We start from the raw sequence: 26,481 nt of genomic DNA on the forward strand, positions 1-26,481 counted from the left end.
TTTATTAAAATTAATTGATTTCACTCTTTCTCGAGATTAAGTAGGTATCTTATTGATGTCCCTATTTTAGACTTTTTAAGACACCTCATCTTGGTAGCTTAATCAAATAATTAGAAAATTTTCATAGGCCAAAAACAAGTTATTATGCAGTACATCTAAATTGCTTTATTTTTCAATGATAAAAAGTATGTTATTACTAGAAAAAAAAACTAAGTGTTTTGTTAACAAAAATTAATTTATAGTATTATAACTTTTTTTATTATTAAAGTAATAAATACACTTATACTTATAACTGTTTAAAGTATTTCATTTTTTTCAGTGGAAACAGCTTTGTAATCATCAGAGATCAAGTACTAAGCATAAGTAGCATTAGACAATGTAAAGAATTTTCAACTCGTTTAGTTTTTCACTTAACTAAAGCTTATATAACTTGTTTATTTAATTTTGTAAATTTATTAAAATTTGTCTTGAAGGTATAACACAAAATTTAGTAGGAAATCTTAGTATTTCGCAATTTTTTCTCTTTTATGTTTAATGTAAACCTGATTTTACTGACTTGGCCCATCTATTGGCTATAACAATATCAGTACTTCGCAAACTTTTCACAAGCTTTGCACTAAAAAGAAATTTAGAACTAGTACGCGATTTTTTTTTGTTATACAAAAGTTTATTCATATTTATCAATATATTAACCAGAAATTACTTTGTTAGATTTATTTGTTTAAAAGCAGATACAAATTCAATAAATGCTTGTTTATTGAGTGAATCGAATTTTTGAGGAAAATATTCCATCATTATCAAAAACAGAAACTCAAGTCAAGCAATAAACAAACATTCACCGAATTTCTACAAATATTACTGATTAACTCTATTTATTATTATACAACGTAACAAAATTCATTATAAGTATCAAAAACAAGCATAAGCTATTAATAAAACATTCTTACTGCTAATAGAAACATTAGTGCACAGTAAGATACTTCTTTGTAAACTATTATTTAATAAAAAATTGTTGAGGTGTCAAAGCAAGTGGTTCTTAAACTTTTAAAAAGCTGTGCACAATAGATCATTTTAAAAATTCTTTGCACACTAGAAAATTCAATCAATACAAAAACTGCTTTATCAAAGTTTAATTGTATTTTTTAGTGTATGTAAAGACCTACTAAAATTAATAAATGAACGATATACCTTACTTTAAAAATATTTTCACTATTTATCAAACTTCTAAAACACAGTAAGGTAGCTAATTTATATGCACACTTTGAGAAAAATCGTTGTAAGTAATTTGTAAACAATTAAAAAAAACTAATGTTAAAGACCTTGACAATTTTTTTACCAAAAAAAAAGCATTTTAATGGTAGATTCTTTAAAGCAATGTTGTATACATTCTTCATAATTCAATAAAACAAACAATAAAGAAGTTTTAATTTAAAAATATACTAGTAAATAAGATACAACTTTTTTTTTAGTAAAAAGTGTTCTTATTTTTCAAGGGACATCAGCATTGCTAAGAAAACTATTACTAGTTTTAGAATAATTTTACTTCATTAATATTCACAAAAAAAAAATTGATCTGGTAATTTTCTTACACTCCGAGATTTATAAGATTTGAATTCTAATTGAAGTAATTAGTAGTGATTGCCATAAAACTTAATTTATTAAATACTACTTTAAATAGTATTTTTTTAGGAACTCTTTAAGACAAAGTAATTTTTTAAATGTTAAAAAATTTAGTGTAATACAAACGTAATTAAAACTTAATAAATAATTTACAGCGACTTAGAAATTGTAAACAATCATAAACAGTATATTTATGCTTTAAAATATACCAGCATGATAAATTTTCGAAGATTTAAAACTGTAATTTACAAAGTTAGGCTCAATGCACTTTTTATTAATTACTTAAGTGTCAGGGGTGGCTCTTCACATTAAGAAAGTGAACACTAGTTTTTTAATTAAATTTGAGAAATTGTTGCAGTCAACTTTTATGTAGAAGTAAGTAGTGCAATTTCTGAACTATTTTTAAGGGGTTACTGTCAAATTTGCACGAGCAGAAAATTTTGCACGGGTTAAATACATTACTCTTTTATAATTTTAATTTATTTAAATTAACTTTTTTTACTATCACTGTTACCCCTAACCCTTACTCTTGGTCAATAACTTTTTTTTCTTTTTTTATAAATTTATCCTTTAGTTTTTTATTTATTTTCTGTTTTTTTTATTATTGTGCAAAATTGTCTTCGTGAAATTTTGACCTGTTCCAATTTTTAAGATATAAATGACATGCGCTAACTAGAAAATTAAGCTTAGGATCACCCTATTTTGTAACTTTAAAAAACTAATTTATTTTAATTTAGAAGTATTTAAAAGACTTAGTGGTGTAAAAATACATTTTAAAAGCTTATAACCAATTTTATATTTAGTTTCAAAATTTTGGCATAATTAAAAGTGTAGGTAAAACTCTTTAGTAATGAGTTAAAAAAATAACATAAGAATTAATATTAAAATGACACTAAAACAAAATAATAATTAATTCAAAACAATAATTTTTTGTAATCTTTCTTATTCTGATAGTTTATTTTTTTGTGGTTTTCAAATATTTGACTCAATATATTTTGACATGTTTTTATGTAGTATACCATGCTTGACACATTGGTCTGAAAGCTCTTTGTTTTTTTGACTTAATATTTTTACTCTCAGTAAAAGCTCTGTGTTATTTTTTTGAATCATTTTCATCCCTATTTCATATTTTTCACTTACAGATGAAATATCAGCTTCAAGCTTACAGCATTCGTTTTTTAGCTTCTTAATAAGACCAGCTTGTTTATTTGAAAGACTTTCCAACTCAATAAGTCTACATTTATAGCTTTCTTCAAGCAAATTAATGTTGTTAAAGTTTTGATTCTTTAGCTGTTTAAGCATTTGTTTTAAAGTAATTACTTGTTTGTTGCTTTCTCTTAGTTCCTTTTCATTTTCACTAGACATTTTACTAAGCTCATTTTGCATTCTGTATATCCTTTCATTTAAGTTTATTTTTAAATTTTGAAGTTCTAACTCTTTCTGCTTAGAGAGCTCTAGCTTTGTGCCAACTTTTTTTAACTTTTGGTTCACAACCATTTTCTCATTTTTTTCATTTTGTAGGTTTCTTTCAAGATTTGATTTAACACTTATAAGACATAATTCTTTACTTGAACTTTCTTTTTCTTTTAAGTAATTATTTATTTGATTCATTGATTTATAACCAGCAATAACTTTTTCTTTTGAATAAATTTCCTTATACAATTCAGCAACAGAAGATTGAAGTTCAAAGTTTTCACTCTCAAATCTTTTTAAGGTGGTAACATTTTTCAAGTTCTCCTTTTCAAGGATAGTTTTATCTTTTATCATCTTATCCATTTCAGATAAACTCGACTTTTTTTGTTCCTTCACTGCATCTTCCACTAATTGTTTTGTATTAGATAAATTTGCTTCATTATTTTTATTTAAATCATATAAATCACTTTCTAAATTTGCCTTGCAAAGTTGTAAGTGAGATACTTGAAGTTGTAGTTCTTCAGTACTTTTCATACTGTTTTGTAAGTCTTGTCTTAACACTACTTCCCGCTCTCTACCTTTGCTAACTGCGTCATTAAGCCCTTTTATAGTTTCTAAAAGACTTGATCTTTCTGACAAAAGATCATTCATAGTACCTGCATTTTCCTTATCAAAATCTTGAGCATTTTTATTGTTATGTTTGTTATTTAAAATTTTATTTTTTTGATTTAACAAACTCTTAGTTAGGTTAAGTTCATTGTTAGTGGATAGAAGTTCTTCTTTAAGTTTATTTATTTTAGTTTGATATAAATTTCTAATAGTTTTTAGTTCAGCCTTCCAACTCTCCAAACTTGTAGGTAAAATTTTATCTTTTGTAGGTTTTACTTCTGTCTTGTTGACTAATGATGATATAGGTGAACCCTGAGTTTCAGGTTTAAAATAAACTATGTTATTTTTTGATTCAGCTAAAATAGATCTTGCTATTTTTCTTCTATCATCATTGTAAAAAGACTCATTTTCCTCAATAACTACTTTTAGTTTAGACTGAAAATTTTGAAGCTCATATTTAAGGAAAAGATTATTTTTTTCTAATTGATCAATGTATTCAGTTTGTTGGGTAACTAAAGAAAATATGTAGTCTTCTTTCATAGCATTATACAAAAACCTGTGTTTAAAAGTACCAATATGTTTAATTGAAAACATTCTCCATTTTTTCTCATAAATTTATGTTAGTAAATTAAATAATTTTTTTGAACTAAAACATTTACAACTGAATACTTTTTGAGGCAAAAAATAACCTAGTATTAGTGACTAAAAATTAGTTTGAGTTTATGAGATAGTAGACAAAAATAAAGTCATGAGAAGCAAAAAAATTTAAAACTGAAAAAATACTTTTAAACAATCTTGAATACTATACTGATAGCAGTTATAAAAACAAATAACATGTATTAAAATAAAATTAGTAAATTGTAAATTTATAAAAAATAGACTGAGTGTTAGGAAAGTAATCTCAAGTTTGAGGTTTGCATAAATAAAACTTTAAACAAGTCTGAGTTTTTCTATAAGCTTAAAAATATCCTAAAATTAGCCTAAGTTTTTTAGTTTTAAACTAGCCTGATAGATCTGAGTTTATGGCAATTCTGGTAAACATAGAGTGGGCTAGCATATATTTACAGTTATGATTTCAACATTAAGAAAATTAGTATTATAAAAAAGAATTAAAGGAAAAGTAAATTGATAAAGATGAGTGCAAATTAAACAAGAAAATTACATTTTCTAGATAAAAAATTGATAAAAGGAAAAAAAAATTAACAAGAATGTGAATTACAACAAATTTAATTAAACTAAAATAATTTAATTAAATTTGTTGTAATTCACATTCTTATTTTTATTTTTTTCCTTTTATCAATTTTTTATCTAGAAAATGGCCAAGGCAAATGATAGTGTAATATACATTATTTTGTTTTGAGGCCAAATCGTAAAAGATATTAATATTATTTATAAAATAAACATTTAAGAGTTTAAATAATATGCAAAGTAAGGGAAAATTAAAAAAAAATAAAAAAAAATATTTATTTTTGGTTTTAAGGCAATAATAATGAAAAAAACAAAAAAAAACCTTTATTTTTGGAGGGACCCCATGAAATAGTTCCAACCCAAAACCAAAATTTTTTTTTTTAAATTAAAGACAAAGGTGCGTTCTCTAAAATAAAAATAATTTTTCTTAGATAGCTTTAAAGATAAGAAAAATAATTGATATTAAAGTTTTATATTTTTCGAAAAATTAATAAATTTACCTATAAAATTAACTTTATGCTTGTAGCTTGATAGTTGACTAATTTAAATAGCTTCTCTGACAGTTGCTACCATAGTCTTCAGTATTTACAAACTTAACTCTACACATATTCTAAATTTTCAGCGCAAAACTTATGTGAATTATCTTAAAAATTAAAATAACGATTAGAAAAATGTAGGTAATACTAATTAGGATCTGATTCGAATTTACAACATACAACTTAAAGAGTAAACTTTTTGCTTTTATGCTGTAAAATTTTTTTCTAAGACAATGTAAAAGTTATGAATAACTTTACTGGTGGAAATTAGACTGATAAACTGGTTTATATATTGTTTTTATTTATCAAATGATTTAAAGCATAAGCACTAAAGAATCGATCTAGCTTCCTGATAGGACTTTGTTTCTTAATCAGAGTTGCGATAAAATAACACTTTAAAGAAGATCTTAGAGAAAACAAAAGTTTTTTGAACTTAAAAGTTGTACCAGCACAGCTTAAAACAGGTACCCATTAGGGATTCATGCTAGGTATTATAGATATAACTTAGCTACTAATTTTAATCTAAAAATATTGTTTTCAACGCAAAAACGTTATAACTGAAGTTTCTCTAAAATCAGAAATTCTTAAATTGAATCATTTTTCACTTTGTTGATTAAATAAGACGTCTGGCAATATAAGTTTCAGAGTTTAGAAACTACAGCATACAAAACCGTTAGGTTTACAGATGCCTAACATTTAGTAACTGTTCTCGCTATGACTCTGTTATTAAAGCATATTCGTCATAAATTAAGCTTATCTAAGTTTAACAGCTCTTTTTTTGCGTTTAAAACGTCAGTTTAAAGTTTAAACAATTGATAAATTAAAATAAATTTTGTTTTTACTGCTTTGTTTGTTTTTTGGTAGTACATAAAAACAAGCTGCCATGAGTTTTACAAAAGTATTTTTATTTATTGGGACTTTTAGTACTTAATTTTTCATTTATGAAAACAGTTTCTTATTTACAAATAAAATTGTTTATAATAAACTAAATAGGCTTTTTAACAATCTTTATTATAAAAGTATGAACACCTCTTTAAATACTATTACGACTATAAAAAACTTTAGAAAAATGCGAATATACTTTTGTGTGATATGTAATTATGGATTTTTATTTTAACCGCTCATATATTTTTGTTAAAAAATGCTTTACGTGAAGTCTCTTCCTAAAAAACTGTACTTTTTCTATATGTTTCATATATTGGTTTTTGCTAAACGTTTTTATGAGGTTAATTTGTTCCTCCCGAAAAATGTTTAGAAAATAAATAATTGAAATTTAAAGCAGTTTAGTACTTGTCAGAACAACATTTACATACTACCATTTAACAAAAAAGTACTTTTATTTAGTAACTTAAAAATGATACTTGTAACTACTTATTAAAAAATGTTTAAAAGCAGTTTTATAAGTACAAAATGTCATGTTTAATTTTTACAAATTTTTTATTTATTTTTCTAAGTATTAAGAATTTACCTACTTATGATATTTAACAACATCTGTTTTGACAAAAACTTCGAATTAACAAATTGTTTGTTTCAAATATATAAGTACTTGTTAAAAAAATCATAGGACAAATAAATATGTAAATGTTTAGAAGGTACCTCTAGAACCTAATATTGATTGGCAAAGATAAACTTCTAACTATAAACAATAGAAATCATTAAAGTTGTTCTCTTAATCAAGTAAAAATATAAAATTATATAATGACTTAGTTTAGATAACCGTTATGGCAGTTGAAATTCTCGTTAAGAACATAAATGCAATCTGATAGGCTCTTAAACTTATGTCGCAATATAAGAGCGTTAACTTTAATGTTTCAATAAAGAAAGTTGCTTATGGGCAGGGACGTAGCTAGCTAAAAAAAGTTACGAATCTGCAAAAACTAAAACATCTGAAATAACACGTCCTAGCGGGAACACAGCAATTTAAACTACCTCTAATATTATTGAATTTAATCTGAAAATATTCAGTTATGTTAATACATCAAAAATGGAATATTGAAGTACGAGTGATAAATGTATACAAGGCAATTTATTTTGCTCCACACCCCATATGACTCTTTATGTCATGCTACTTGTGTAAACCCAGAAAACGTTTATTTAAAACAAGTATAAAAAATCACAATAAAACTCAAAAACATTAATATTTTTTTCATTCAAACGTATAAAATCAAACATTTAACGTAGTCAATAGTAACAACAAGTTATGCAAATTTTTGTAACATAAAATTGTATGATTTTGATTTTTGATGCTACAGCTTCCATTAGATTCAATTTTGCATTGTAGCTTTTTGATAAAACAAAGCTTTAACGCGCTAAATGTTACAATTTGGATGTATTTAATTCGTTCAATTTTTTTACGACACTAAAAATGCTAAAGAGTCTATATGTCAAAATTATCTCTCAGGAGTGCATAACTAAGCATAGATGAATACTAAAAGCTAATTTTTTTGCACATAAGTATACGTTTTTGTAGATTTGCAGAAACGTACCAAGCTACGTCCCTACTTATGGGTAATAGGCTAGATAAGGATATAAGATTATCTATATAATTATAAAAAGCGAAAGAAACTTAGTTTTATTTACAAACTAAAAGATAAATGATCACTACATCACACTTTCTAAAACTAATAACAACATAAATTAACACAAATAATACAGTTTGATAACAAATAATCACATACTTAAACTTTAAGAACGGTCTATAATTTAAATTTATAAAACGTTCAGACCAAACAAAACCTTTATTTAATACTTTGTCTATTTTGTATAGAAAGCAAACAACATTTATCTTTTTTTGTCTATAAAATTATTTTAACATAATTTATATCTGTTTACAAAACTTTAAAGACCCAAAAAAAAAAAACACATTATTTTTACTACCGTCTAAGACAAAATGCGCTTTTTACAACTGGTAGGTGTCAAAAATGCAAGAAGAGACACTTTTGAACAAAGGCAAACTTTTGCACGAAAGGTAATTTTAGAGCGAAGACACTTTTGCAAAGGGACACACGAAAACATTTTTGCATGAGTTGAAAAAAAAAATTACTATGACTGTTACCTCTAACTCTTGGTTTATAACTTTTTTTTAGTGTTTTTATTTAAACATTTTTAAAATACCACTCTACCCCTAACCCTTTGATTAAAAAAAAAATGTATTATTACTTTCGTGCAAAATTGACCGGGAACGGGTTAAAATTGCAGGAAGAAAAAATTGAATGAGGGCACAAAATTGCACGAAGACAAATTTGCACGGGTAGAAATTTTTGCACGAGTAAAAAAAAAACAGAAAAAAATATTGAAAAAGTAAACAGAAACTAAAAAATGAATTGATAAAAAAAAGTTACTGACCGAGGGTAAGGCTTAACAGTGAAAGTAAAAAAAAATTAAGTGTCAAAAATTATTATATAAAAAAAAGCTACCGACCGATGGTAAGGATTAGGGGTAGCAGTGATAGTAAAAAAAAAAGTTGCCGACCAAGAGCAAAAAAAAACTACCCGTGCAAAAGTGTCTTCGTGCAATTTTGACAGCTAACTCTTCGTGCATATTTGACCCGTTCACTGTACTACAAGCTTATGCGCTACAAAGTAAAAGAACTAAGTTTACGATATTAAACATGCACAAAATAGAAACTGATAAATAAACGAACAAAGTTTTGTAGTATTATATGGAATCTTAAGATCTAAAAGCATACATTTTTTATTTTCTCTTAAAAGTTTTTTTTTCATAAAAACTTAGTTGTTTTATATCACTGGTTCTATATTATCCTAGAACAGGGGTCCAGCCTTTTGTAGCTCGCAGGCCAATTATCCAAGAAAAGTTGCTTGCGGGCCGCACTATTTAGTAAAGTCTTCGAGGGCCTCAGTTACATTAAAATAGCTTTAAGCTAAAAATATGATAGATTAAGCAATAAAAAAGCACTAGTGAACAGATTTAATTGAATAAGGAGCCTAACTTAAGTTAAAGCAGTATCCTTATGTACCTAAATTTATAAGAGTACCATTCATTTATTTAAACTTTTTTGTTAACTATATTAAGTAAGTTGCATAAGTAAAGACGTATGTAAAATAACAAGCTAAATGTTGTATTTACCTTAACTTCAAACTATTCTATTGACAAAAATTTTAGTATAAATAGTTTAAAAAATTGCTAAACGTTTCTATTTGAAGTAGCTTATGAAATTATCTCTTTCTTTTTATTTAATTAGTATAAACAAACATAATATATTGATTTTGTTATTGATTTTATTTCAAATGGCAATAAATATAAAATTTTAAACAAAATCTAAAAGTCACAGTAAAGCCTAAAAATCACAGAGTAAAAAACAAAACCATAATGATTTAGCTGAAAAAATACTCACAGCAAAGATTTGAAAAACAGTAAAAAAAAACATTTCAATATTAAGTACTTAAAGACATTAGAAGGGCTGTACCCCGCTTCACCCAATGGTCCGGAGGTGAAGCCCCTGTTCCTAAGTTGACGTTGACAACAAAAGAATCGCGACCATTTTTGCCCGCTCGATTTGGAAAGCTGTAGCATGGAGCGCTGTAAACTCCTATTAAAAATAGTTTTTTGTTGATTATACAATTTAATAAATAAAACAATTTTTTTTTGACACTTTTGTAAATTATTTCAAAAAATATACATAAGACTCAATTTCAGAACAATATATATTTCATGCTTATTTCATCAGTTGTATACTAAGCAATAAAGATAAAGTTTCAAATCTAGCTTATATAGTGAAAATGTAATCAACTAGGTGTTCTGCAATCTTTTTTTTTAAAGATCTGCTATTGCAGAACACCTAGTAAATAACCTTAATTGTGCAAGTAATTATAACTTGAAAAGATTTAAAATTATTAAAAATTGTTTTCACATTTCTGATTTATTAAAATTGAGGCTATTTGTATTTTGTTAAGAAAACCTAAATTGTGTAAACATAAAGATTTTGATTATACGGTTTCGTTGTTTTCTTAAATTGTTTTAAAAGTTGTTAACATGATTTATTAATTTTTTAGTTGCATTGTAATTAGAAGTACTTATGTATTGTTAATTACCCTTTGCTTTATTATTATTACTTAAACGTTGATTAAATTTTCACTATATAAGCTAGATTCGAAACTTTATCTTTATTGCTTAGTATACAACTGACGAAATAAGCATGAAATATATATTTTTCTGAAATTGAGTCTTATGTATATTTAAAAAAAATAAATAAACAAAGTTTAAAGTATGTTTGCTGACCTAAAAATGAACATTTCAGTAGAAAATATATTTAAAAAAAATGTTGAAACAAATAAAAGAATTCTTTAGACAAACATTTCAATAGCTTTCACACCTTTTAAAACAGAATCTACATTATATATTATTGTAAACTTGTATATATACTTTTAATATTCAAGAAAAGTCTACGTGCATTTTCTACATAAGTTTTAAACAACAAAAAAACTATTTGTACTAAAAAAAAAACGTCCAAAAGCAACCTTTGGGTCCTTTCTTTTTAGGCACATAAGGTTTAAAGTGAATGGCAGGCATAGAACTAGTAAGTTGCATGGGAGAGGCTTCGATTAAGCAAGAGTTCTTTTTGTCCCATCCAGCTCCTTCCAGGTAAAGTCCCCTTATCCAAACACCATCTTTTGGTGGTTGCGTGATGAATTTGTCGTCAACAGTGGAAACCTGGAAATCCCACGCAAGGGTGTCGACTGAAACCTGATTGAAAATTTCTATTTAATGATGTCCTACAAAAAGTAACTGAATATAGTTGTTTAGAACTCGTTCTTTGAACAAATATATCTTTTACTTCTTAAAATATGTGTACACCTATTGGTACATTAAAAATATAAATAAGAATGAATATAAAAGTTATTTCTAAATTAGTATTTTTGAGTAAAAAAAAAACATTGGTACTACACTTACTTAATAAAAAACTTAATTTCATTAAAATAAAATGCAAGTAACTATACTTTATTACTATGAAAATACTTGGTAGTTGTACAAAAGTGCAAATGTACGGATATCCTAAAAAAATTAGGGATTAAATGCCAATATTTTAGATTTTAAAGGCTATGTTACCCTTGCAAAAGCGTAAAGCAGGCAAAAGAGTCAAAGTTACTAAGATACCACTATGGAAACTTGTGTTTGTTTTATAAGTACTAGGTCACTTTACAAAACAAGTTGTTTTATTTGTGCTACAGTTATTTAAAAAATAAAGCTTGATTAATTTTTAAGAGTGATGACAATCAAAGGTTATTATCAAAAGATATAACACCAAGAGAATTAAAATTAAAAAAAAATCATTTTAAGGCACACACAGGTTTTTAACCTTAGCATTTTTTATGTAAAATTTTGATAACTAAAAACAGTTAAAAACAACAAACGTTGAACATATAAAAAACCTGGTTGCCTCGGGCGGAGGTCTGTAGTACGGCAGTAAGGAAACCAGTTGGAAAAGTGAACCCTGACATCCAGAATAAAAGAGGCGGTTTAGCTGTTGTGGCCCATTTAGAAAGTTGGTCTATCCTCAGTATAAGATCACGAGTCCACGAACCTAACGGCTTCATTGAAGGGTATGCCTGGTAACAAAAAATACACGGATGAGCTTATTTTTCGTACTTATCAAAAATGGTAAAGTATAACATATTTATCCTCTAGTAGTTGAGATCTCTTAATTAGTTTTCTAAAAATAAAAACATTTAATATAAATGGTAAAGTTTAAACTTCTTTATATTTTATAATACTTTAATTGAAATGCAAACACATGTTTATTTACTCAAAACAAAAAAAAATCTTTCAACTTATTTAAAAAAAAGTAAGTGGCTAAAGTTATTGAAAGCATACAACTCTAAGACATTTAATTCATTGTCTAACTTATTTTTGACTATTATGTACAACTTAGCATAAAACAATCAAACAAAAGTCTAACTTTTTCCCAAAGTGGGGGAACTTTGCCCTCATAAATACAATCAAAAGTTTCTTCAAGATCACTCGACATCAGAACAAGCCCTTGAATTCCTTTTTCCAAATCAATTAGTGATTTTCGAATAATGTCCAACAAAATATTGTACCTTTCAATTTCCTTTAGAAATTTTAGTTTTAAAACTTAAATAAATAATTTTATGCTTAGAAGTAACTTAAAAACATTTAAATATACACTAACTAATTTTGATTATGAAAAACTTTACACCAACAGTTTGTTGAATACAAATCTGTTTAAAAACTAAGAAAAAACAACCAGAAAAATGTGAAATAATTTTTTATAGTTTAACTTTCAACATAAAAAATTTAAACTTTGTTAGCAATTTGAAAAAAATAAATATAAAGATAAAATATAAAAATAATTTTAATCAATCGATATGAACTTTGGTTTTTGTGATAAAAACTTATAACTTTAATGTAACTTGGTTTATATTATAACAAATTACATATTTTACTTCTTTTTTATTTTTTTTATCTAAACTCTCCTAAAGGTGAAGGGCAATTTAATCATTTATATAAATGTTTATAAAAAGAAAACAAGTTTTTGGTCTAAAGTAGTTCTAGAGTCTGTTCTCGCAAAGTATTTAGTTATACTTTAACTATTAGTAATGTTCTAGAACTGAACACACATTAAAAGTAGCGTACCTTAACGCAAGCTGAAACCCAAACTATTTTGACATGATACAACTTAAAATTTAGCTAACTGTTACAATTTAATGAAGGTTGTTGGATATCTGAGTGAAAATCCCAGTAATAAAGTTTTTCGTTAAGATTTATTACTTAATATAAAACATTTAATACTAAGTTTCAAAGCTTGTATTATAAAGTAAATAAATAACTAGGTAAATGATAAATAAATTCAACAAAAAACAATATATTATGAAAACTTTAGGCTAATTATAGATAAAACTGCAAAACAGATTAATAAAAAATCAAATTATTACTTGCAAAAGTACAACATTCAAGGGACTTGGATCATGCTGAAGTATAGTTGCAGTTCGATCATAATCTACATTATCAGGAATCGCTTTCAATACGTTAGCTGCCAGTTCTAACACCTATTGATAACACTTATTTCAAAATATAACCGGAAAATTATACATGCGTAGGTTGTTATTTTAGCTTAATTCGAACAAAAATATAAAAGAAATATACTTTCTTAAAAAACTGAGAAAAAAGGAGAATCATGGGTAAACTACCTGATCTTCCTGACTCCGACCTGAAGTTACGGCTTCCTTAGGTTGCAAAGACAGCAGTGTTTCAAACAACATCCGGGCTTCTGTGATCTGTGAAGCCACATCGGCGTTCGAGTGCTGACCGAACGCCTCCGGGTTGTCCATGGTTGGCAGCTGGCTGACGTACTCCTTGTACATTGACAAAGGTCCGTCTTTAGGTATGTAGTAAGTATCCATTGTTGAAAGCCTAGACGCATATTTATATTATTGAGTAAATTGAATTTTATGTTTAGGCCAGAGTAGCTTTAGTTATTATATTGTTAAAAAGTTATTAAAAAAAAAACGAAACTTAAAACAAGTTCAAGCTGTAATGAAAACTGAATCTATTTTTATACAGCTACGATATTAGTTAATTAAGCAACTTATTAAAAAAAAATGCTTTAAAAAACATTTTTTAGAAATTTGATACCGACTTTAACAGGACATAGTTTTTACAATTCGAAAACTAGCAGTCATGTCTCTTTTCGCGTTAATATTTAATTCCACTGTAATAAAACTTTTATTAGAAAAAAAAAACTGTATCATGTATGAACTGTTGCTTTATTTTAATAACTTATATTCTTTCGCATTCTATGTAAAAAAAAATAATTTATAAAGTTTTATAATTTTAATGAACAAATAAGAAATATTTTTGTAAATATTTTGTTTTAGAGGTACCCTTTTAGTCTGTTTGATTAATAAAATTCTAGTGAGTATCATTTGCACACTTTTATCTAAAGTCACTAAAGAGTTTAAATAGACTTTTATAATTATTCAAAGCATACAATAGTTTGTAAACGAAAGAATAAATTTCTAAGAAACATGGATATTAGTTAAGTGAGTGAAAACTAATAGTTTTCCTTATAGTCATAAATTTGCAATAAACTTGAAAAAGGGAGTGTTTATAGTTTCGTCTTTGAAGCAGTTTTCAACATAACTTCTCAGCAGTCTCCTGTCAATGTCGTCTGTCACGTGACCTCCATAACTGACATCAGCAATAAGGTATTTGAGTGCATCCCAAGGAGTTTCATCATATTCATCCAAATATATTGAAATGAGGTTTTCTGATACCTGATTTAAGTATTAATAAGTTTCTAATCACTTTATTTCTAGCTAGCATACAGAGTGATTGACTAATTTTTTTTTAATGACATGATAAAATTATTTTAAAACAAATAAAACTCATAAAAAAATAAAGTAAAAGTAACTTATCAAGTGTAACACGAATTTATGTATAAAATTATTAATTGACTTTAAAAAAAATTATAAATTGCAAAAATTAATTAGGAAAAGTAATAAAAAAACTCAGTATAGGCAAAAAAAGGTGAACAGTAAACCTCAAAATCAGAATCATTGAATTCATACAAAATGTTCCAGCCAAGCATAAGGAATTTTTTCCTTTCGATCAAGAGTGAGTGGAAAAAGCACAAAGCAAAAAGAAGCTTTTTATATTTAAAAGGCTTGCCACAAGTTGAAAACTGTTTCTCAGTTACTAAATTATACAACCTTTTCATGTTTGCTTTCAGCCCCTGTGCAATTGAAATCGTAAAATTTCCATTAAATTACAAAATCTAACAAAAAAATTTGAAAGACAAAGTAATTGCAACAAAACGAACTTTAGGTGGTTCTGTTGTCATTTTAATTCCGACTTGTAGAATAGAAATAGGAAAACTTGGGTTTGGTGAAGAACTCAGCCATAATCTGAAGTCTGGATGCGGATCTTCTATCTTAAATATCTAACTTTAAGTACAATTATATATGAAAAATATTAAAAGAAACAGAACTCGCTAAATTTAAAAGTAATTTTTTAGTATTTTAACTTTTATATGTTATAAACATACTTGCAGTTGTTCAACAAGCTTATCTAATGTAGGCATCCAGCTAAGAGATAAATGACAATTTGCTAAGAAAACCCAGTTTCCTTCTATAACACCTTCCTTTATCATTCTATACAAATAAAAAAACATTACAAAACTTTTGATAGTGTTTCAAAAATTGTTAAGAAATTATTATCAAAGTTCTTTACATTTAACTTTAAGTTGGTTTTAAAACTGAATGGGACTTTTCGTTATATACAAAACTATAACTTTTGCTTATACCTTGTAGCGATGGGAGCCTGTCCTTGTCCAAGCGATAAAGCGTGAAACCTGTGGTTCATGTTGCACTGTTCCGCCAATTGTAACAAGCCGCTGGTTGGATCCTAGTTCAAATACAATTAAAGTTTATCTAAAAGCTAACTTAACATGCTAAAGACCAGAGTAAATGAAAAGCGGTTTGTGTAAGCAAACTATTTTTTAGACTGATGACGTTTCGCTAGCCAATAAATTATGGACAGATCTACAGCGTCTGTAAAAATCTACTTACATAATAAAAAAAGCATGTAGAAGTTGTGTAAAGTTGTCTAAAGTAAGTAAAAACTGGATTATATCTGATAAAAACTAAAATCTACCTATATGTTTTTAAAATTTTAAAGAACAGTTATTTAAAACATCTACTATAACAAAATTTATCAAACACTGAAAATACACTACATATCATCAACTAACTACGCCAGTCGATAGAACGAATATAAGAGGAGATTTTGTGGAGCTGTCATCTACCACTTGTTTCATGTCCAGCACTGGAGGCTCAACAAACTTTGTACCGAGATTGTTGACAATGAACGCAGTGGTGCAGAACGAAACACGGTCGCTGCGCAGTGCCCTGACAATCACCATGCGCTGCAGCTCATTGCACGAATTTTCCCATTCACCTAAAATATTGTTTTAAAGTTTTTTTATTGAACTTTTTTAGGTCCGAGAAAAAAAAAAACATTAGTGTTTGATTTTGTTTAGCAACAGTTAAATTACAACTTTCCTGATGAATAAGTAGAAACATGTATGAGGTGTAGTTATATATAAAAAAATTAAGCTTGACTGTATTTTGTCTTTAAATGTTTTTGTTTTATGGTTTTATGATCATAAATCAATGATCTTAAAAAAAATTCAAATAAATTTCTTTACTATTTGAAAAATTTAGAACAATCAACAGTTGGTATAAGCAAAAAACTCACCATAGTTGATTAAATCTGTTGTCATACATACTAGCTTAAAACAAGTAATAATGCAACCGGAAAAATTTATAAAAAAATGAAGCTGTTGACAAACCAGGCAGAGGTGCACTTTCTGGAGCAGCGTTTGTGAACCAACTGTTCCAGTCTTTGGGGTACTGCTCAAACGAGTTCATTATTCCGTGGAAGTTGGGAAGTTTATCGAGCTCAGTCACGTTGTCCCAGGAAGAATCAGTGAGCCAAGATGTACACGGATTGTCCATTTGCCCTTCTCGGTCTAAAACCTGCAAATCAGGAGCTTGCAAAATAAAAGTATATACTTAAATGCAAAGCATACAGTGTACAAAAATCGTTTTAAATAAAAAAAATTTAACAAAAAAAAATAGAGTGCAGGTATAAAACTAACAACTCCACCACGCAAGAAGAAATTGTATTCAGCCATGTTAATTTTCCCACTTGCCTCTAGTATCTTCACACACATTTGAAAGCTGAACAACATTTTGTGTTTTTCAAATAAACCTCTACATGTGTACCTGAAAAAATTACTTGTTTTGAACTTAAGTTAGTAAAAAAGATAGATAAAAGACATAAGTTATACTTATAAAAGATTGTAACTTCAATTAACTTTTAAAGTATTTTGTAAGGGTTCGAACCAATTTTTTGTTCATAAGATTTCTGAAAATCATTAATAAATGAGTACTGTGCAGAAATAAAATTATAAGAATAAATTACATAGACAATATGTTAAATAAAAAAGTAAAAAAAAAAACAATTAAAATATAAATTAAATTTTTTCTGATTTTAGTATTTACCTGTACACAGCATAAGTATGATATTCATTCAAGTTGATAATTCTTTGTTCCAAACTTGGTGACTTTTGACTTTTATCGATAGAGTTGTTGAATAGATCAATAAAAGAGTCCAATGAAAACTGATACATTGGATCAATCCTTCCCATATCATTCAGCACGAAAAACAAAATTGATGCTCTTGCAGCTGCAGGTCTGTAACCCTAACAAATATTCGATGCTTTAAAGAAACTAAGCTGTTGTAAAATAATTATCATTTTAATCCTTATGTAATATTTATGAAAGATAACATTTGTGATACTAGTGAAAGTTTTAAGATAATCAGAGCGATACAAATTAAATAAGTTTAAACTACTTAATCCTGAAAATAAATAAAGATTTTTATAATTTTGTTTCATAGTCAACTTGAATGTATTCAACAAATTGTAGGTGTATCAAGTGTTCTGATACATCTATTAATTTTATCTTGATAACTACTTGTATTTTTTTATTGAAGTCGTTATAACGAATAACTTATCCACGAAATTAAAAAAAAAACATTCCGCTAATTTTACTCGCTTAAAAATAAGCAGTTGTTGTAAGAATAATTAGTGCTGAAAATGTGTATCACGAAAACTAACAAAAACGTTTAATAATATAAAATGTTATGTTTAATTCTTATAAAAGTTATAAAACAAAAATAAAGTAGAGACAAACGGTTTGCAAAACTTTGTTACATTAAAGTACGTATAACAACATACTTCACGAGCTTTGTCAATCTTTATTTCAGTTTGTTCAGCAACTACTAATTGCTCCGTCACTTCGGAGGAAGTTATTTTAGACGATTCGAGAGTGACCACTAGAGTTTCGTCATCCAGCAACGATCCCTGGGCCTCGTTCAGCAATCTTAAAATCTCGTCTTCGAGATCTTTGATCTTTTTTCTACCGGCGGCTATGTTCATTACTAATGTGTCTTTCTGAAGATTAAAAATGAGAATTAGTTTTTACTTTCAGTTATAACTTTAAACCTAAAAGTCATATCCAGTTTTCATAAACGTGGTAAGTTTTAAAAATACAGCTTAATACTATTAATTCACAATAAATGATTATCCAAATGTGTTGTTTTTAATCTTTTATAGACTAATAATATAGACCTAATAATTTTTATTACGAACACTTAATAGAACAATTAAATCAAGTTTGTTTAAGATGTTAAAAAAAAATTCGTGCAAACTCTTTATTTCTAAACAAAGTAATTCAATGAAACTTTGATGGCCACCTTATTCAAATTAGTATTATCCATAATGTCTTTAAATATTTCAAAATTAAACATAGAAATAAAAATTCAAAGTTTTACACTTAAATTACTTACAAGAACAACTTCAAACCAAGATAAATTAATAATTATACAATAGTTTAAAATACCGATTTTTGAGTTATAGTATTAACTATATAAGCAAAATTTTTATTAAATTATGTTATAATGTTGAATTTAAGCTAAATGTTAAAAAGGGGAAAAAATAAAGTAAATAAACAACACAATACAGATAAATATTAGTAAATAAATAGTATTTAAAAATTATAGCAGTGTAATTTATAAAATAAAACGTCGCTTCTGTACAAAAAAAAAAGATAACTAAAAAATGCGCTAAAAATACTGTTTTAAAAACCAGAAATTAAGTGTCTTTTTTTAAGCATAAAGGAAATGTTGAAACGTTGGAAGGTTATAAATAACAAAAAAATTACCTAAATTACAAAAAATAAAACATTGCTTCTTTAGAAAATAAATAAAATGATAATTAAAAAAAGCGTAAAAATACTGTCTTTAAAACGGAAATAAAATGGCTTTTTACGCATAAAGGAAATGTTAAAACGTAGGAAGATTACCAATATTAAATTATTTACCTGTTCTTCAAGATCTGGACGTTCCTTCCTGACAACAGTTCCGAGCAACTGAGCTTCCAGGCCCTGTTCTTTCACAGCAAAGTTGACGATTGCAGTGGTTGATGATATTTCTGGCGCGTAGTGAGGATTCGACAGTTTAGTTGTTATGTAGAACTTAAATGATGGGTTGTAAACCACATCTTTTTCGCCCAGCTTCATAAACTGAGTTTCGCCTGTAAATTTAAACAAAGGAGCCATAATATATGTTTTAAAAGGGTGATCATAGTAGACTATTTAATTGATTAAACTTAACTACTAACAAAATAGTAAATAAATTTATAAAATAAATTGTTATAGCATGCGTGGAAACCCAACCTAAAGAGCTTTGAAAATGGTAAGAATATAAGTTGTTACGCAAAAATAAATGCTAATGTAACATTTACTTTTAAACAAATTTTGAATATCAATACTTTTAAAAAAGTAGTTATAAGAGTATTTATCTATAAAATCAACACACTAAAAGCAGACAAACAAAATTACAATTCAAAGTACAAATCATTGCCAACTTAACTTAAAAAACAAAGTAAACCTATTTTCGTGACAGCTTTGTTTAAAACCGGAGCCAGTGACGGGTCCAGCTCTTGGGCAACATTTTGCAGTAAAGTTGGATAGCCGTTTTGTATGGCTCGTTCCAAAATCTTCATGTAGTCAGCTTGCTGTAGATCTATTAACTGCAAGTTGTTTTTCGTTTCCATATTTTTTATCCATTTTATTGCCTGCCCTTGAGGATCTATCATCAGTGGCCATCTATTTAAGAATAGTATAAAATAAAGAAATCTGGAACTTTTAGACAAAAACTTATGTATGCTTTAGTTTGTTTCAAAAAGTTACGATGATAGCAAACAATAAAGTTAAACCATTAAGAAAAATTGACAAAATAAAAACAAAATATAATACAAAATGAAAATTAAAATAGAGATCTGTGTTTACCGATCAAGTAATTAAGTTGTATACCAAACTAGTATCATACTAAACTAGAACTACTTGTATAGCATATATTTTATAACAATTTTGCTTGTATAACAATTTTGCATATATCTATCAATAAAGTGATTTTCTCTTAAAAAATGATTAGTTAACAATTAGTAAAATTCGTAAAAACTTATCACGTTACTATTAAGTTAAATATAATCAACAAACCTGTTTCCTCGATCAACAATTATTCCGTTTTCGGTTGAAAATGCGTCAGAGGGTAGTCCTTGGATGTTCCACTCTCTAGTCTGTGTTGGTTCAGATAAAAATTCTGCAAACTGGAACGAAGGAGTGCACGGAATTTCATTCTTATAAACCTACATGATATTGTACACTAAATAAAACTTTATATTTAATATAACCAAAAAGAAAAATCAATTTTAAAATTATATCTAATTGTTTTAAATAATTTTTTTAAAATACTTAGCTGGGTTTCTTTTAGATTGTACAAAAAAGTAAAAAATAATAAATATAGTAAGTATATCTTGCCCCTTACTTAAAAAAGGCTGCCCTGCCCTACAATATAAGCATGACTGAATTAATTTTAAACTTCCTACAATATGTTGAACAGGGTTAAAATATTAAATTTAACTATTTTAAATATAAAACAACATTGGATAAGTAGGGTTGCAGATTTAATAACTTGTTTACCCCATTTCTTAAGTATTCATGGTTTTTTAAACTGAATCGTGTATTATATTGCGTTAGAAACAACTTATTAAAAAAATTATGAATAGGCGGCGATATATAAAAAAAATAGTTAAATTGAAGATTGGTTGTTCCGGAACTTTCTTAAAAAAGAGTTTAAGGATCGTAAGCACTGTAATAGTAGTACATATAGCTATAAAAATATAACAACATTAAAAAATACTTTTATAAATGTTTAAGTTGTAGCACTATTAAAATTTAACAAATCAAGAAGCGTTGAATGGCAGTTAAGTGTTTTATAACAATAACTCATTAGATGATTAAGTTGATATAAAAATTCAAAGTTTTAAAGAATAGTTCCATGAAAACTGAAAACAAAAATTTTAATGAAAACAAACTACTATCTTTTGAAACTTACATGTTTAAGCCACTCAGCAACCATAGAATCCCTATATTGCGATAAGAACGGTCCCATATAAGAAAGAAAGGCAGACGAAATAAGGCAATCACCCACTAGGTAGCCAAGTGCCTCTTCAAGTTGCTCTGCTGTGGCTTCCCATCGAACCTTTTCACCAGCTAGTCCTGTTAAAAAAAGTTTTATCAGTCGTTAAACTAATAAATAATCAAAAAAAAAAGATTTATACATCAAAGTTTACAAGAACAAACATTCACAAAAAAGTATTTGCTAAAATATATCAGCTTTGTTTTTATACAAATATTTTAGTTTTTAATAATATTAGCATACAAAAGCTAACCAAAAACATCTAACATCAACTATATACCCATATAGCCAAACATTTTTAAATTTCATTAAAATGGTTGGATAAAATAAAAGCAAACCAGTTACAAGTTTTCCGGCTCTGTCGAGTTTTATTTCAGTTTCTTCTGCTTCTTTACGCAGACGGTCTTTCTCAGCAAGTTTCAAATCGTACTAAAATATTTACGTATTTATTTTAATTTAAGTATGCAATGAATTAGTATTTAAAGAAACTATAAGAACTAACTTTTTAATATTTATCAATTAAAAATTAAGATTACCTACAACATGATGCAGTTTGCTAAAACTAAAAATTAAACTAAAAATATTATAAAATACAGTATTCAATTACTATTATTAAAAATTAATTTATCTCATAGTGAAAATAACTAATGATAGAATTAAATATAAACTAATATATTTTTATAATAAAATTGGACATAAAAAGTTAAACGAAATATTTTAAGTTAAAAATGTCTATAATTCTTGGAACTTTAACAAAAAATCTATAATTTAAGTTTAAGAAAAACGAAAGTACAACCACAGTAAAGCACAAAATTAAAAACTGTAACAGATATAGTCGTTAACCCAATATAGGTAGTTAATTATAAATTTCGCCGGAGTTGTCTACAATATAAATTTTGACAAGTTCAACAAACATCTTGCTTCAGCTCTTCTATTTTAGCATTGACAGCAGCAAGTTTGTCTTTAGCAGCTTGCAATGACGCCTGCTTTTCGGCCAGCTGCTCCATTGCCGCGTTCAATCGCTGCCGTTTCGGTTCGACAACTCTGAATATTCTGCCGTACAACTCCATGGCTCTCACCCACAAACACAAAGATTCCGCTGCAAACGAAACTCTTCCTACATTATCCGGCTGTTGTACATTTTGAATTGGTGTAAAAATTGTACTTAACTGTGATAACTCTAAATAAGAATTATCCTTGATATTTTTATATGTAAAAAATGTTGGAATTTTTGTAATAACAGATTAAAATTTAACATTTATTGATGTTTTTAACATTATGCAAACTAAAGTGCATCAAGAATTACAAATTTGACAAAAAACCTTTTTTTTAGGATGACATAGACTTTTTTATTGGTAGTAGTGCATTGTATAGAAATGGTATAACGTAATACTAAATTGCAATAATAATTTAAAACAACATGAATAAGTTTCTAGAAACCTTCATAAAATCAATACGTTTAAATTTATTAAAAACATATTTAAAAAAATTGCATGTAACTATTAAGTTAAAATAGCCAGAATGATCCTTTGTAAATGTTAAGATACTACTACAAAAAAAAGTTTCTGTAACCTAGGACATAAGAGCTAAACTTTTTATTTGAATTTAGTTTTTGTAAACGAAAATAGTCAAATTCTTATTATTTTAAATACTATTAGATGCTCTTAACTGTTTTAAAAGTAATTTCAATAACACAAACCTGAAAATCGGGGTTCGCAACATATTGCTGACCTATTTTCTTTAGTACACGGTCTGACATATTATCTTTGTCAAAGAAAACCAACGATTTGATAAAATTTTGGTCACCTGAAATAAAAGAAAAAAGCTTAATTTAGTTTAAAATATTATAAAACGATAAAATAAGTAGAAAATCTAAAACTTTTTAAATACCTAAACATTTATCTATAATTATTTTTTATGCGTATATAATCTACTGACTAAATAAAACTAAGAATAATAAATTATTTATGCTGAAATCATTTTTAGTAAAAAAATATTTAAATCTGAACTAATTACTACTAAACAAGTAAAAATTAGAAGGTGAACAATACAAGTAAAGTAAAGCTATCAAAGTTAGTAAACTAGACTTTCTTCATATATTTGATTATAAATATAACTTAAAAACAATAAAACTGTTTTGCCTTGCTTTATCGAGTATTCAAAAAATAGTGGTTGAAAATATATTAATCTGAAAAACTGAAAAAAATAAAAACTGTGTTGCTTTTTGAAATAAGCAGACATCACATTCTAATTAACTTAAAAAGTAGAGTTCAGAGCAAAAATAAAACCAAGTTGTTTTTTAGCTTCTGCCCAAGTAGGTTCGCAGCCCTTCAAAATCATAACAGCTTGCATCACCATTTCAACCATTGCCGGTGGTCTTCCGTACGACTTAATCTCTGTTATATCTTTCTTGTTCAAGGATTCCAAAGCCTTAAAAATTTACGCTAACTTTTCATTGATATGACATAAATATTTTTATGTAGAAGAATACTTTTATGAATACAAGTTTGTTATGTTGTTTGAACTCAAAAGTCTTTTAAAACATTTTCAATATGATAGTTCTTACTATGTTAAATGAAACCTTTAAATTCATCTGTATTAAAAAATATTTATTGTTAAATAGAAAATGATTAGAATATTTTTATAAGCAAATAATAAATCAATAATGAATAAAAAAAACCAGTGAAAAACAATTACCTTAGTAGCAGCTTCAAGAGCAGGCATGGCTTCGTCGAGATCTCGCTGCGCATTATCAGCCATGGTCTTGCACTTGACTTCTTCTAAACCGATCCTCTCACTGTAGGCAGTTACACTTCTAGACTGTTCATCCGCTTCTCTTTTTTGTTGAATGATTGTTACAAGATATTCATCCAGGTCTTTTTGAAACGCCGCTACCTAATAAAATTATTATTCTTTGTTTTTCAAAACAAAGTTCAGCTAGATGAATTTAAATAAGATACCAAAAAAAAAAACACTGTTTAAACTTTACTTAAGTAATGGAATAATAAACTAGTTAAAAAAATACCTTATACTTTGCATTTAATGCTTTTTGTCTAAATATTTTAAGATTTAAATAAATTGATAAATATATCCGAATTTTAATAACTGTTATTTAATAATGAGTGAATTTTAAGATTAAAACCAAACCTTGATTACTTTTATGCCTTATTAATTCATACACATCTAATAAAATGTTTATAATTTACTGACCGCTTTTCGCTTATTTTAAATCTACTAAACATATATGCTTTAAACTAGAAGCTTGGAATTTAGATTATTAATTTTGTTTACACCTAATGAGCTGGTAAAACAGCTAAATAGTTGTAGTGCAATAACCTAAGTTGATTTTAATTTTGTGTTTTGCATATTTTTACAGTTTGTGCACTTTAAATTCTCTCAAGTTTTTCAACTGTTTAAAGCTAGTTTGCTAGAATTAAACTTTTAAATACAGCCAGAAATATACTGATAACAGTACAGACAACTTAAAACAAACGTACTTTAACTTTAGCTTCTTCCAAATCAGCAGTCATACCTTCTACTTTATCTCTGGTATCATTTATTTTAAACAATCCATTTCTTAGCTTGCTTATCTGATCACCAAGCTCTTTACGTTTTTCTTTCAGTAATCTGCACAGGTTAGTGTGTTAAATTATAAACTAAAATAACTTTAACATCTATACATTTATGTACGTTAAAGACTAGAAGTTTAAACTATTTTATTTAAATTTCAGTTAAATTACTGCAGCTATTATTCAAATGTATGTGATTTTATGGTACATATATAGATAACTTCAAAAAGTTAAAGAACTTGTTGTAACTTGTAGCACAACAAAGTTAACAAGAAAACTAAAAAAAATGATATGGAGAAATGAGTCATTGCTAAATTTCTTAATCCATTAGTTTTATTTATGCTGTAAGTGAAAAATACAAAACAGTTTAAAAAAGGATAGAAAAAAAGTGTAAATGAAATATTCAAAAATACCAGAAACTAAGCAGTTAGATTTCTTTTTTTTTAATGAGAAAATACTCTTTCTAAACACATTTCCACAGTTATGTTTAAGTTTATATAAAATAAGCTTTTTGGTATCTAAACAACTTTAAGATAATTTTAAGTTTATTTATACGTCATCTCTTTTTATTAGCTTAATTTTAATTGTTTAACTGTTACTTCTGATAAAGTTTCTAATTTGTCCAAATTTAATAATAAAAAATAACAACACTTTACACAATTAAACTTGCTAATTTCTCAAAGTTTTAGGTAGTTAGCTTGTTTATAATTCTTAATCCGTTTTTATCAAATTTGTACAAATAAGGTAGAAAAGCATGTCTTCAGTAGAAAAAAAAAAAATATGAGCAAATGTTTTGTAATATCAAATAGATGACTTAACAGTATTTGAATTGGGAAGGTGTTAGATTTCCGCGTAAAATAAAATCCATAACTTTTACCCCTCTCTTTCAACAGAAAAAACAACTCTTAATATAATTGAAACTCCCATAACATCTAACCTTTAATCGCTAGCCCTAAAAATATATTCGTACAAAAAGGTCATCACGTACAAATGATACGCCTTAAACTTAATCAAAACATATTTAAAACAGTCACGTAAGGGTTAAAAAATGGGGTTTTAATGCTTTTATGAGGTTGTTTTTAAAAATAGAAAAACATTAGTTGATAATAAAAGTTTGTGTAATCAAGCACTGTTTTATATGCTTAAAATTCAGAACTAAAAAGTATAAAAATGATAAGCTAAGACAAATAGTAAAAAACTAACTTTATATAACCGGTAACTAGTTCTAAATAATTGGTAGGTGTAACATAATTGTGACGTTTCAGTTCGAAAAGCATTTTATCGGAGTTTTTCACAACTGATCGATGCATCATTACAAACGATTGTGCGACGTGGTTAGTTATCTGAAATCGTTTTATAAAAAGTATTATTGCTATTAGTAGCAAAAAAAATCTATGCAAAAATATTATAGTAATATCTACTTTATAAAATATTTAGAGGAAAACTATTGAAAACTTTTG

The 26,481-nt window shown here is 26.8% G+C and overlaps 2 protein-coding genes across 2 annotated transcripts in view; both read right to left on the bottom strand.

Moving 5' to 3' along the window:
* Window positions 1-1,260: 1,260 nt before the first annotated feature.
* Window positions 1,261-4,193, bottom strand: LOC145831299 (serologically defined colon cancer antigen 8 homolog). Its single transcript, XM_082938501.1, has one exon. It carries the CDS (start codon window positions 4,180-4,182, stop codon window positions 2,593-2,595), a length of 1,590 nt encoding a protein of 529 aa, XP_082794627.1. The 5' UTR covers window positions 4,183-4,193; the 3' UTR covers window positions 1,261-2,592.
* Window positions 4,194-9,668: 5,475 nt separating this feature from the next.
* The window catches only part of LOC145837742 (dynein axonemal heavy chain 2-like), a 51,350-nt gene continuing 34,537 nt past the window's right edge, over window positions 9,669-26,481 (bottom strand). The window contains exons 55-81 of the mRNA XM_082945182.1: window positions 26,225-26,364; window positions 24,950-25,079; window positions 24,150-24,347; window positions 23,741-23,882; window positions 23,152-23,258; window positions 22,367-22,582; window positions 21,791-21,881; window positions 21,369-21,532; window positions 20,471-20,619; window positions 19,860-20,077; window positions 19,292-19,503; window positions 18,148-18,363; window positions 17,411-17,610; window positions 17,005-17,131; window positions 16,696-16,882; window positions 16,096-16,301; window positions 15,649-15,749; window positions 15,391-15,496; window positions 15,166-15,276; window positions 14,887-15,078; window positions 14,436-14,620; window positions 13,535-13,757; window positions 13,280-13,393; window positions 12,283-12,435; window positions 11,756-11,932; window positions 10,844-11,069; window positions 9,669-9,915 (exon numbers count right to left, since the gene is read on the bottom strand). Coding sequence (XP_082801308.1) covers window positions 9,761-9,915; window positions 10,844-11,069; window positions 11,756-11,932; window positions 12,283-12,435; window positions 13,280-13,393; window positions 13,535-13,757; window positions 14,436-14,620; window positions 14,887-15,078; window positions 15,166-15,276; window positions 15,391-15,496; window positions 15,649-15,749; window positions 16,096-16,301; window positions 16,696-16,882; window positions 17,005-17,131; window positions 17,411-17,610; window positions 18,148-18,363; window positions 19,292-19,503; window positions 19,860-20,077; window positions 20,471-20,619; window positions 21,369-21,532; window positions 21,791-21,881; window positions 22,367-22,582; window positions 23,152-23,258; window positions 23,741-23,882; window positions 24,150-24,347; window positions 24,950-25,079; window positions 26,225-26,364 — 4,446 coding nt within the window. The 3' untranslated portion in view covers window positions 9,669-9,760. The remainder of the gene's footprint in view (window positions 9,916-10,843; window positions 11,070-11,755; window positions 11,933-12,282; window positions 12,436-13,279; window positions 13,394-13,534; window positions 13,758-14,435; window positions 14,621-14,886; window positions 15,079-15,165; window positions 15,277-15,390; window positions 15,497-15,648; window positions 15,750-16,095; window positions 16,302-16,695; window positions 16,883-17,004; window positions 17,132-17,410; window positions 17,611-18,147; window positions 18,364-19,291; window positions 19,504-19,859; window positions 20,078-20,470; window positions 20,620-21,368; window positions 21,533-21,790; window positions 21,882-22,366; window positions 22,583-23,151; window positions 23,259-23,740; window positions 23,883-24,149; window positions 24,348-24,949; window positions 25,080-26,224; window positions 26,365-26,481) is intronic.

Source organism: Thalia democratica, chromosome 1 (assembly GCF_965202585.1).
Source record: "Thalia democratica chromosome 1, ktThaDemo2.hap1.1, whole genome shotgun sequence".
Lineage (NCBI taxonomy): Eukaryota > Metazoa > Chordata > Thaliacea > Salpida > Salpidae > Thalia > Thalia democratica.

Excerpts from the sequence above, each read along its gene's own strand:
- LOC145831299 (XM_082938501.1), bottom strand. The coding sequence starts at position 4,182 with ATGAAAGAAGACTACATATTTTCTTTAGTTACCCAACAAACTGAATAC.